Here is a 12,593-nt window from a genome sequence, read left to right as displayed (position 1 = left end):
GTCGGGCAGTGGTGGTGCACCCCTCCAATCTTAGAACGTGGGAGGCAGAGGCAGGGGAATCTGAGTTCAAGGCCAGCATGGTCTACAGAGCAAGTTCCAGGACAGCCAGGTCTACGCAGAGAAACAAAAAACAAAAGCCAAAACAACAAACAAACAAAAGAACTAGGAAGAGTAATTTGGGATAAGGGTTAAAAAACATCCTTCAGAGTTGATCTGAGAGAGAAGGGAGGAGGGGGAGAGACTGAGAGTGGAGGGAGGGATGCTGAAGTTGGGATGTAATGTGTGCGAGAATAGGTTTTTTTTTTAAAGAAAATTTTATGTGATACTATATATGTGATATTCTGACATGTATGTTTTAAATCAGATTAAACGCATTTGTCTTCTCAAAAAAAAAATCCTGTTTTCTTAGTTTACTCCACCGAATGCCTACCCTCCATCGCACCCCCCTCAAATACTGCCTTGTAGCTTCTCCTCATGTATAGAAATAAAAGCTCCAGGACCCTTGGCTGTTAGAACGAAGTATGCTTGGAAGCTCAACAGAAAGAATCTGCTGAGTTTCCATGGGAAAAGAAGGCACCAGAAGCCCTTTCAGCCATCATCTCAGGGAAGGACTGCTTGAACATCCTCTTGGGATTTCAACCTCAACAACTGCCATACCCTAGCAGCACTTGAGCACACCCAGCCAGGGCAGAGCTTTTGTTCCCCTTGGCAGCCCCCTTGGTTTACTTGTTCAAAGTGGCCAGACTTCTTATTGGCAGGGATTTTCCCATTGTGGTTCCCTGAGAGGACAAAGGGAGCATGCTGTTGAGGAGCGTTCACAGCATCCAACCATGGCACTGTAGGCTTCAAAGTCCCCTGCACTTGTAGAACATAGCTCATAAGCAGGTACTGTATTATTAAATCTAAATGCTACTATAGAGCATTTCCAAAACAGAAAGTTTAGTTTACTCTTAGAAGGTAGGGGGCTAAATTAACAGCTCAGTGCGCTGGAGAGAAGGCTCAGTGGTAAAGAGCACTGGCTGCTCTTCCAGAGGCCTTGAGTTCAATTCCCAGCAACCACATGGTGGCTCACAACCATCTATACTGAGATCTGATGCCCTCTTCTGGTATGCAGAGGTTCATGGAGACAGAGCACTCATATACAGAAAATAAATAAATCTTAAAAAAAGACTTTAAAAATTAAAAAAAAAAAAAAAAAGGAATAGGTCAGTGATTAAGAGCATTATTTCCCAACACCCCCGTGGCAGCTCACAATGGTCTATAATTTCAATTCTAGGGGATCCGATGCCCTCTTTTGACCTCTTGGGGCACCAGTCACAAATGTGGTGTACCTACATACATGCAGGTGAAACACACACATAAAAATCTAAAAGTGATTTTCCTACCTCCTCCTAAAGTGTTTAAGCACTGCCTTCAGAGTGAGTTCCAGGACAGTAAAAGGCTACACAGAGAGAGCCTGTTTTGAAAAACAAAACAAAACAAACAAAAAAAAATGCGGTGCTGAAACAGGAGAGGCTTCATTTAGTCCCTGACTCCAGCACTGCCTGGCACTCTCCTGTGCTCCTCTGTCTTCCTGAGCAGCCACTCACAGCATGCTACCCTGTTATCACTGCCTACCTAAATGTTGGCAGAGGGAGTTCAGAGAAATAAGGAGAAACACCTAAATCGCCATCTTTTCATCGGTCTCATTCATGTTAGGAAGGACAAAGTCTATAGTCCAGGCCTACAACTCATATATGTATCTCCCACAATCCTGTCACCTCAGTCTTCGGAGTGCTGGGATGAAAGGCATGACCACCACAACCAGTGCTGATGTGGTTTTTAATCACCTTTAAAACCACTTGTCCTTAGAGGAGAACTTGTGCTCTAGTGCTCAGGCTACTGGGACCAGAGTGAAAACCTGCTGACCGAGCGTTTAACGTGCCAGTTGTCCTGCTTTCTGACAAGGTAGCTGCTTTCCTCATTTGCTGTACAATGTCAGTGGCAGCAGAAATGAATTCACCTCTCACACAGCTCAGAGAGTATCTTCGCTTTCTACTTTTCACAAATGTTAGAAATTAGTAGAATTTAAATGAATTGAATTCAAGTTTTCCTTGGGTGACTATGGCACCTATAGAAGGCCAGAGGAAGGCTGCACTGATTGCTTCTATTTAAGCGAGTGAGTGGGAGGAGCTGAAAGGGAGAATCAGCCAACACACATTCCTTTGAGGTGTATACTTTAAAATTTGCCCAGAGCACTTTCCTTTGAACTGTTGTCTAATTTGTGGTTTTATAAAACAGATGAATCAGCCTGTAAATCCTGGATACTCAATAATGCCTGAAATAACAACAGACCTGGTCAGCTCAAACAGGTTGCTGGCAGGAACAAGACAGACAGCTGGAAGGGCTTGAGCCCAATGAGAAATTCTACTAAACTAAAATTATCATAATTATTTTTAGGGCAATAGTTAGATACAATATATAGTATGGTTCAGAAATTTTCAATACATTGCTATAAACAATTTTTAACTGTATTTAAGGAGAGATTTTCTTAAGGCAACCTTTTGTGAGTATATGTGTACCTAAATCAAGGGGCAATCATTTTGTTTCTAGGAGCATCATAGTTTATAGTTGTTTTTTTTTTTTTTTCTGTTTGTTTTTTTCCCCTTTTGGAGACCCACTGGGACCTGAGGCTGGCTGGTTTTGCGAGGCTGGCTGTCCAGACTGCTGCAGGGATTGCCAGTTCCTGCCATAACAGTGCTGGCACCACAAGTGTGTGCCACTATGCTGGGCTCTAGGGAAGGGCTGTATCCTTTTATAGCAAGCACTTTACCACCTGAGCGGTCAGCCCAGCTCCAAGGTAATCCAGAGGTTATGCACACTTAGATATAGATACGTTTTTGTTCAAGGTTTCACATTCTAATTGTTATCTAAAATGGCCAAATGTTCACTATCAGTAGTAGTTATATTTAAATGCAAAGTATCACTCAAAAGATCCATTTCTATAATTATTCCCATTATCATAAAATTTAAAAATGGAAAGAATGTAACTGTTTCAGAATCTGAAAAAAAGGCAAATTACTTGAAAGCTCTGCAGACAGAGACTGTAAGTACCGTATTTCACTGTATAAGAATGCTCTAGTTTTAGAAGCACCCAGTGACGGCACACACATGCCTGAGATGGGACCTGTGCTGCTCTGGAAAACCAATAAAGGACTGAAATGCATCTCAGGAACAGTGGTGGCTGCAACACATTATCTGTCTGGCAGTTCCCTGGGTTCATCCCTGGAACTGCACTTTACTGAGATTACCAATCAAGTACAGCAAAATATTAGGCTGATTCCAAAGATTCGAAGGAACTTCAGATTCATGCTTACACTATTGTTTTTTTTTTTTTTGTTTTTTTTTTTTTTTTTTACACTGTTGCTTTTTAAAGCTAATTTTTGTATTTTCCCACAGGTTTTCCGAATGCTATGGTTTGCTTTGTAACCATATTTATTAGTCAGGTAAGTTTTTCTCTTGAGACAGGCTCTTGCTATGTAGCTCAGGTCAGTCGTGAAGTTGTGATCTTCCTGCCTCTGGACTGCAGGGAGCATGAGCGTGTGTGACCACACCAGGTATTCATTTACAATGCAAAAGAAACTTAAAGACAGTTTATTTCTCATAGACTCCAGAAGCTTTTTGGAATGTGAGCTGAGAATCTTTATTTTACTGCTTCCAAAGTATATTTTAGAGACATGACTGAGCTTTATCAGCCCAGTCTCTGTGGTGGAGAGCTGGACCTGGATAACAAAATGCTAATTTCTGAAGCATTTCAATAGGCAAAATCATGACAAAAACTAATGAGAAGTATATAAATTAGATACTAAGAAAAGTGTGCTTCCTTAAAATTAAAATGATCAACCACATCTGCAAAGGGTTATCCTGGGCTACAATCTCTCTTTAAATAGAAATAATTTATATAGCTACATTTTCCATTTTCTCTCAAAGATGTAAGCATCTGTCTTATAACATTTCCCATAGAAACTTTATTTGACAAAACATTCAGATCTATACATTTTAAGACAAGTCAAAATAAGGCTTAGCTTGGTCTGTATTAAAGAATTAATTTGTTAGCAGAAAACGTGCCTGATAGGATACCAAGGCCCACTAAATATTAATAGTGTCTACAACCCTAAAACCTGGGACAATTCTTATCCACTGACACTTTTCACTTTTCAAGGTGTGTTTAACTCAGTGTGTTCCCCAGGATAACAGGCACGAGCTGCCATGCCTTTCACTTTTTACTTTTTCATTCCCGTGGCCACCCACCGCTGAGGCATTGGGAAGAATCACAGGTCACTGTGAAGTAGTCCCTGCAAACTTGGCAAAGACCAAACCCCGGGAGGAGACAGCACCCAGGCAACTAAAAGTGGCCTCTGACACACTCCATCCACCCCGAAGCTCTCCTTAGGGAACCCATACCATATGGCTCTCCTCCCCAGCAGCCAACAGGCCATCCATAGTGTTCTTTCCTTCACTGCTCACTCCCAAGCTCGGACAAGCTTCAATGCATAAGAGTGTTCATGAGAAACACAGTAGGTGTAAGTGACTCAGTGTTTACATCCCTCGTTTACCCTCACAACTGCCTTTTGGTCAGGGTTCTTTACTGTCACTTGTACAAATCATGTTATTAATTAAAGTGAATAAAATACCTAAGTAGCCATAAAAATTGTACTATAATTGTTAAATTCTAACTGGTGTCATAATAAAAAAATTCTACAAACCCCACCTGATGATCCAAATATATGGTGTTCCTTTGAAGATGATGTGAAAGAATTTCATTCTAGTAGCCATCAATCAAGGAAAAAGGGACAGAGAGCAGGTTGTCAAAAGGTCAATTGGTAGGAAAACAGTTACCACAGCGTTGTATCACAGCACACAACTTTCACAGACATGCTCTGCCCGTGCACAGATGACATATTCAACTACGTAAAATCGTAGTCACCCAGTTATTTAGTGGGAAACACTTGCAATGGCTCTAGCAGATAGAAGCTTCACATGCCAGTCCTTTTCTGTGCGACAGCCCTCCCTTCCCATAGAAACAGAGGCTATTAACCCTTTGAGAGATTTCAGACTGGCCCCCAACTTTCTGGTCCTCTTCTACCACATCCTGATGTTGGGATTACAGGTATGCAGCCGAGAAATATTTTTGTGTTCATTTTTTCCGGTAAGAGCAAAAGGCTTATAATGAATTTTCAACTTACTGTTTTATTTGAAAACCTAAGCTTTTGGTACCCGTTTTATCAGCTGTGGGAGTCCAAGTCTTTATTTACTAAGCAGCAGCACCATCGAGGCTCAGTGTACCCGCTCCTCCCAACCAGCTGAGGGGAAGGCTGAGGAGACACGCACCCTGCCTGTATTTTCCTAATTCTACATCCACATAAGTAAGCTGAGTTCTCAAAGGGTCAATAGGAGACTGTACTGTTCCTGTGATGATGGTCCAGGCTCATGCTCAACACCACGGACACGGACTGCACGGATGAGGGATGGTCACACACAGACGCGTCTCCATAGCTGACCTTTGGGCTGTGGGCCTCAAGCTTCAGCTGCATGAGCTGTGCTAAGGTATGCTCCCGGATACTACTCAGCTCGGCTTGCTGCCGTCTCAGCTTTATTAGCAGCAGCGTAAGCTCCTCTGGCTGAAGGAGTACAATTTAAGAATCCAAACAGTGGAAAACAGATTAATTGTCTTAAGTGACAGATATTAAACCAAGATTTCTTGGCAAGTTTCCTCTTACGGTTGGCATCATAGTGCCTAGGCACTATGATGATAGGTCCTACATAAATGCATAGATATCTAGAGAGACAGAAGGAATAGTGTTACTTGACAGCAAAACAACAGGGCATTCAGGCATTTTCTCAGAAATTATGAGAGTATATCAATGTCAAGTATAATAAACATAAAATCACCATAAAGCTTAGCACAGAGAACTGTTAAAGCTACTCATTAAAGATGTATCAGGATGGAAACACTATACCTAAGGCTCTTCTGGAAACAGAACAACACTGGTCCATTCAACACCATTTCAAAGAACAAGTAAATAGAATGACATTTCAGAAATCTAAAACTTGGGTGTTATTTGGTGTGTGAGGCCAGTCAAATTTTGTAATGCCGCCAAGAGAGCTTCTACAGCTTTTTCTGATTCAAATGTCCACTCTTTTTTTTTTTTTTTTTAGGAGAAAAAAAGGAAAACAAACATTGTTATGTGTATGCCTCCACCCCTCACTCCTGCACACACTCTCTGGAACAGTGGAGACCCTGGTTCCCCAATGGTTACTAGGAATCCTGATGAGAAAAGCTTTCAACAGTGGGTGAACTTCTCAACATCTGCAGACTCAGGTGTGTCCTGCAGCAGCAGTCAGACAGGTGTTTCTCTGAGCTTTGTTTAAAAACTATAAGGGGTGGGGAAAGGGACTCAGCCCCTAAAAGTCCCAGGCCCAGGTACTGCTGAGTTCACTTGGTCTATACCAGTTTTAGGCCGGCTCTCTTCTGATCATTTGTGGTGGCTCCCTATTTTCAATAGCAGAAAGTTTTTTTTTTTTTTTTTTTTTTCAGACACCCATAGTATTTTCATTGCTGCCTTCAGACAGGCCCAGCATCGCAGAAGTAAGCTGCACCTCCTATGGGCAACTCAGATGAAGGTGGGCACATAAAGAGAAGGCAATGGCCTGTTATAGTCAGCAGGCAACAGTGTTCAGTGCATGTGACTTCAAACCAAGTTAAGTGAAAAAAACAAAACCAACCAACAGAAACCCAGAAAGCCCAGCTGCCTTTGCTCGGAAGCCACTTTGTGACTCCATGACTTTTGATCAGCATGTCCAGCTCATGAGGTCTTGCCAAGGAGATGTGGGCAAAAAAGGAGTCCACCATACTCTCTTCTTTCTTTTTGGCACAGTAGGATATTCTAAACCTCAGGCTGATTTCTGACAGAAAATCCAAAATAAACTAGTTCATGTATAGATTAAAATGATGAATTTGCCATAAAGACAGAAGACCAAGTTATCTGTATAGTCACATCTAAAGGACAAATAAAAAGGCATTACTGGCTGGAAAAAGGTAGGGGTAATGGTGAGTAAGTTTGATCCTTAACATCCACTAGAGGGAGCAAAATGGAAGGAAGAACTGCAGATAACAGCAGTTACTGCTGATGCTTATGCCACATGACAATCTAGGACTTAAGAGTTCTTTCTCTTTTTTTTTTAAACAATCTAGGACTTAACAGTTTTTGGTTTTCAATAAAATGTATTCACAATCTTTAATAAACTGTGATCATTTAAAATCAGGAACTATTTCCTTATATCTAAATGTGAGATAAAATCAGTTAAGTTTGCTTTGATTAATGTATAAGAAAATTTTAAATAAAAATGAACAATCCTACAGGTCTATGTCCTGACAACAGAGTCAGGTCAGAGAGAGGACTTCTGTAGTGTTGTGGCACCTGCAATCTCAGTACTCCAGAGGCTGCCCAGGAAAATTCTTAGAGCAAGACTTGACTAAAATCAAAATCAAATCAAATCAAAACAATAACAACAAAACAAAACAAATACCCCCAAACCAACCAACCAACCAACCAACCAAATGAAAAACCAAGGCAAAGTAAAGGAAAAGTTCCCTCTTTGAGTTGAAAAACTGATGTTAAAAAGCCTTCTAAATTTAAAAACTATGAACAAAATAAAAATAATAAATATTTGTTGTGATCCCTCCCCCCCCATGCTGTATAGCAGGCTGGCCTCCAACACTCAGTCTTCTTGCCTTGGCCTCTGGATTGCTAGGACCAAAGGCATGAGTCTTCATGGCCAACTCTGACTATCGTATAGTCTTTGTATAAATACATAAATCAATGTATTTTTGGTCCTAAAGTAGGTAATATCTATTAAATTCCACAGAGAAGTCAAGTATGGCGGTATGTTCATGTAATCTCAAAACTGAGGATGCCAAGCAGAAGGCAGATTGAGTCCCAGGCTGGCCTGTGCTACATATCAAGACCTGCACTCACAGTAAGACAAAAGCCATAGGGAACTACTCAGAAGGTCTCTCCTGTGGCCACAGATGCTCACTGGACTTCACTCCCATGTCTGTGCTGGGGATGTGTGTAGGGCAGTGGCTTTCAGCCTTCCTAATGCTGTGACCCTTTAATACAGTCCCTCATGTTGTGGTGATAACTGTAATTTTGTGACTGCTATGAATCAATGTAAACATCTGATATTATTCAGGCTATCTTAGATGTGATCAACCCCCAAGGGGGTCATGGCCCACAGGTTGAGAACTACTGGTGTAGGAGCTACTGAGCTTGAATCCAGTTTTGCACATCTTACGCAAGTACTCACTACTGAGCTACTTGAGTTTTTAAGATGAACAAAAACAAAACTATGTAGTCATGTGTGCCATGTGGTCTCGGATACTATGTAGCCATCACTGGCCTGACTCATAGCCATCCCTCTGTGTATTATCGTGACTGGCTTTTATTTTGAAGACAAGGGGGATAACAAATCAAAAGCCCAGAGTTAAACAGTAAACTTTAAATTTGCTACTTTATTTGGACATTTTGGGGAAGGCAGCCACAAAGACATCAACATGGCTAAATGAGCCTACTTCTTCTGATGTTGAAACTTTGTCACAAAGCAGTGTTGTTCTCTTCTGTAGACGATGTCTGAAAATCACACTTAAAAACTATGTCGGCTTCATGCCTTTCTGGGCAGCAAATAAAGCAAGCATATGATAAGTAAACTTATCACACTCACCGTTCTGCCCTGGAGGCTCTGATGGCTAACAGCCGGTAATGGTAAGCCAGCTGGCATTGACCTTCTGTCAGGTACATAGACATGCTAGGAAATAAAAAGAGAATAAAACTCAATGGTGAACTTCTTTGTGTGTGTGTGTGTGTGTGGGGAGGTAAATGTTATTGATGAATAATCTTAAATTTACATTACAAAATACCAATTAAAATTGTCATTAGTGTTTATGAGAGAAATACTTTTTTTTTTACAAGATTAAAATACAAATGCTAATGAATCAAGTAACTCTATGATGACCAGCTCAAACTCTTGGTTCTCAGAACCTGTGTGTGTGTGTACGGTGTACATGTGGAGGTCAGAGGGCAACTCTGTGGCAGCTCTGTCCTTCCACCTTTGGCTTCTGGACACTGACCTCAGGTCGCCAGGCTTACACAGCAAGCATCTTTACCTACAGAACCATCTCGCTGGCCTGCTTCTTATATTCCTTAGTGAAAACTTACTGACAGGAGCAGCAGAGCTGGACAGTTTCACAGATTTAGTGTTCGCGTGGCTTTTCATGCCTGACACGTCTTTAGTGGCAGGATGCTACAAATCAACCTGGGGCCCCTGTAAGTTGGTAAGGGTGGGAACACTGAGAAGCTCTTCTGAGTGGGTGCAGATATCATCATCATCTCTGATCTGTAGCTAGGCTAAAAAAAGAGTGGCATTTTCTTAAAGCTTCCTGGTGAACTGGTGTCTGAATGCACCTCAGTGAACTGGACACGTCCCCTAGCCACACTACATCTTTAGCCGATCATACTTTAACCCTTTGGCTGTGCATGATCTCATAATAAAGAGTTATCTGCATAGTACTGGCTCAGCAAGTTATGCAATGTTCTGCATGTTGTTACATTTCAGTATAAAATACCACAAGATCATGTTAGTATCACCATCAGTCTTTCAGTCCTGAAAAGCCATCCAACTCAGTCTGCTAACAAATGGTTTCCAAAATTCCAGTTTTTGCCTGAAAATTCAGATACCATCAGTGGTGGTGACAAATGTGTGATTTTTTTTCCCCCTTTGAAGTGAAAGGTTCCATGTTACTTTGGGAGAGGCCTGTTAAGTAACAAGTCTGTATAATGATCCTTGTCTGTAAGCCTCAAATTAACCATTCCTTCAATAAGATGCCTTTGGGTCACTGTGTTTTATCACAGCAATAGAAAAATTGCCCAAACATGGCCCAAACCTATAATCTAAGTTAAAAAGGTGAGGCAGGACCCACCCCCTGGAACCTGAAGGCCCAGACAACTTACAGAGGTCCTGCCTTAAGGTAAAAGTACCAGAAAAAAAGTGCAAACACTTTCCTGCATATAAGAGGCTTGGACCAGGAACAAGCAAACAAGCAGTACCACTCTTGTGATCCTGAAGGACTGAAAGCTTAGGTTTTGTCATGGGAGTCTGACAATGTTTTAATTTTTAAGATGAAAACAGCCTTGCTAACTTCCCCATTCTCTTGCCTCTAACTTAATTTAAAATAGTATATTAGAAAGGAAACATACCATTAAGCAATGAGTTAGCATCTTACCTTAGGGTGATGGGCCCTGTGCCTGCGGTCTATCGTCACATCTCCTCTCTGGATCGGTGAGGACACTTCTGACCTGTATGTCCGTTGAGGGGAGAAGCCCTGGTAAGCAGCTGACCCATGGGAAGGTGATGTGGGGATGGAGTGCATGGTCTGGTCAGAAACATTCACCATGGCCTTTGGGCTGCTCACGCAGCTGTGCCGAGGAAGGGTGCTCTGCTTGTGGTAAAACTGGCGCTGCTGCCACTCATACAGCTGCCACATGGTGTCATCCCTCATGGACCGCCGCTTCTCCTCTGCTCCAGGCCCTGTCTTCTCATGACCAGAAGGGGTCACGCTGCAGATACTCTCAGGTCTGGTCTTGCTGTTTCTTGGGAGTGTTCGGTAACCTTCAGGGTATCGGGCCAGAACCTGGGCTCGGTGGCTTGGCATATTTCTTGGCAATGTTTGATAAGAAATTACTCTAAAAGTAAAACAAACAAACAAACAAACAAACAAACAAAATTGTAAAAATTAAAGAGATGTAGTAAAATGGAGAGACAGCTATTCAATTTTAAGCAATACTGTGTTTTAGTTTTTCCTGGCAAGTAAATACATATCAGTGTTTATTTTTTATATTTATTGCTAGCTTTTTTTTTTTTTTAAGACAAGGTTTCTCTGTATAGCCTTAGCTGTCCTTGAATTCATTCGGTAGACTAGGCTGGCCTTGAACTTAGATATCTGCCTACTTCTGCCTCCCTGAGTCCTGGGATTAAAGGCGTGCTACCACAGCCTGGTCAGGCTTTATTTTTTAAAAGAACATAGTTTAGTGGCATGTGGAGTTGGTTGGCATGTATAAAGCTCTGGGGTTTAACCTCAGCACATAACAAAAGGAAAGAAGGAAAGGAAATGAAGGAAGACCAGTTGGTCAGAATGTTTATATTAAGTATAAATCATTAAAAAGCTAAAGCTTTGTAAATGAAGTTCCACCTGGTAATATAAACAGATCTACAGCAACTATACATGACTGTTATTCCATCATGTATATTTGTTTAATGCAGACGCATCTGCCCACTTCTAAGTAAAATCAGGCCATTAATCCCAGGGGTCATAGGCAGAGGGAGGTGGATCTCTGAAAGTCTGAAGCCAATTTGGTCTGCAGTAAGACCCTTCCTATCTAAAAACCAACCAACCAACCAACCAACCAACCAACCAACCAACCAACCAACCCCCTGCTCCCTCCTCCAAACTGCCCCCAAAACAAAAGAAAACCCAACTCCCAAAATATAAATTCTCTCTCTTTCTCTAGGTTTTTTGAGACAGGGTTTTTCTGTATAGCTTTAGCTGTCCTAGACCTCCCTCTATAGACTAGGCTGGCCTCAAACTCAGAGATCTGCCTGCCTCTGCCACGTGCTAGGATTAAAGGTTATGAGCCACTACCGCCTGGCTAATAAATAAATAATACCCTTAAAGATGCTTCATGTGTTAACACTTATCTCATGCACATGAGGGTGGTAGCCTGCATGTATATGCATACTATTTTCATGTCGGGGGGGGGGGGGTGTCAGAAGAGGGCCCTGGATCTCCTGGAAATGGCGTTACAGATGGTTGTGAACCAGCAGGTGGGTGCTGTGACTAGAACCTAGGTAGGTCCCTTGGAAGAGCTGCCAGTGCTCTTACTTGCTGAACTACCTCTCCAGCCCCCTACTTTACTACTCTTAATAATCTAAACTTTTGGCTGATAAACTGAAAGCCGAATATTTCTTTATTTTAAAGATTTATTTTTATTTCGTGCATGTGTGTCTGTGTGCATGAATGCCAAGATCCAGGAGAGTATCTGATCCCCTGGAGCTGGAGTTACTGATGATTGTGAACCATCCAATAAGAGTGCTGGGAACTGAACCAGGGTCTTTTGGAAAAGCAGCAATTATTTTTCACTGCTGAGCCATCTCTCTGGCTCTTCCACAGGTCTCCCACACAGACTTGTTACTGGTAGCATAACTACTGTTAGGATTTTGGAACCAAACCTGCTTCTGGGTTGCCTAGCAACTTATGATGTCATCATGTGTCGCTAGCTATACCTGGAAGGCATGGTTACCTTGACCCTTAAAGGGACAACCCGACATGTGGTTCCTCTCTTGGTCCTTTTTCTCTTGCTCCTCTCTCCTTTCTCTATCTTCTTCTTCTTCTCTATCACCTTCTTTTCTCTTTTCCCCCATCATATCCTGCTCTCCCTGCTTTCCCTCCTCTCTGCTCTTCCTGCTCTCCCTCCCTCCATCTCCATCTAATAAACCTC

At 41.9% G+C, this 12,593-nt stretch overlaps 1 protein-coding gene across 32 annotated transcripts in view; it reads right to left on the bottom strand.

Annotated features, from left to right (window-relative positions):
* Plekha5 (pleckstrin homology domain containing A5) overlaps positions 1-12,593 on the bottom strand; it is a 184,414-nt gene that overhangs the window by 40,870 nt on the left and 130,951 nt on the right. For 23 of the 32 annotated variants that reach the window (XR_009591998.1, XR_009591999.1, XM_060384365.1 and 20 more), the window contains 4 exons: positions 10,322-10,781; positions 8,764-8,847; positions 5,541-5,660; positions 4,751-4,804 (listed from right to left, as the gene is read on the bottom strand). Coding sequence is in view for 30 of the 32 variants with exons in the window: in XM_060384365.1 (XP_060240348.1) it covers positions 4,751-4,804; positions 5,541-5,660; positions 8,764-8,847; positions 10,322-10,781 (718 nt within the window). In the remaining 2 variants the exon portion in view is untranslated. The remainder of the gene's footprint in view (positions 1-4,750; positions 4,805-5,540; positions 5,661-8,763; positions 8,848-10,321; positions 10,782-12,593) is intronic. The other 9 variants (XM_060384353.1, XM_060384354.1, XM_060384358.1 and 6 more) reach the window with 1 other exon arrangement.

Source organism: Meriones unguiculatus, chromosome 5 (genome assembly GCF_030254825.1).
Source record: "Meriones unguiculatus strain TT.TT164.6M chromosome 5, Bangor_MerUng_6.1, whole genome shotgun sequence".
Lineage (NCBI taxonomy): Eukaryota > Metazoa > Chordata > Mammalia > Rodentia > Muridae > Meriones > Meriones unguiculatus.
The sequence above is the reverse complement of the archived record's forward strand: the minus strand, read 5'-3'. Positions and strand labels throughout refer to the sequence as shown.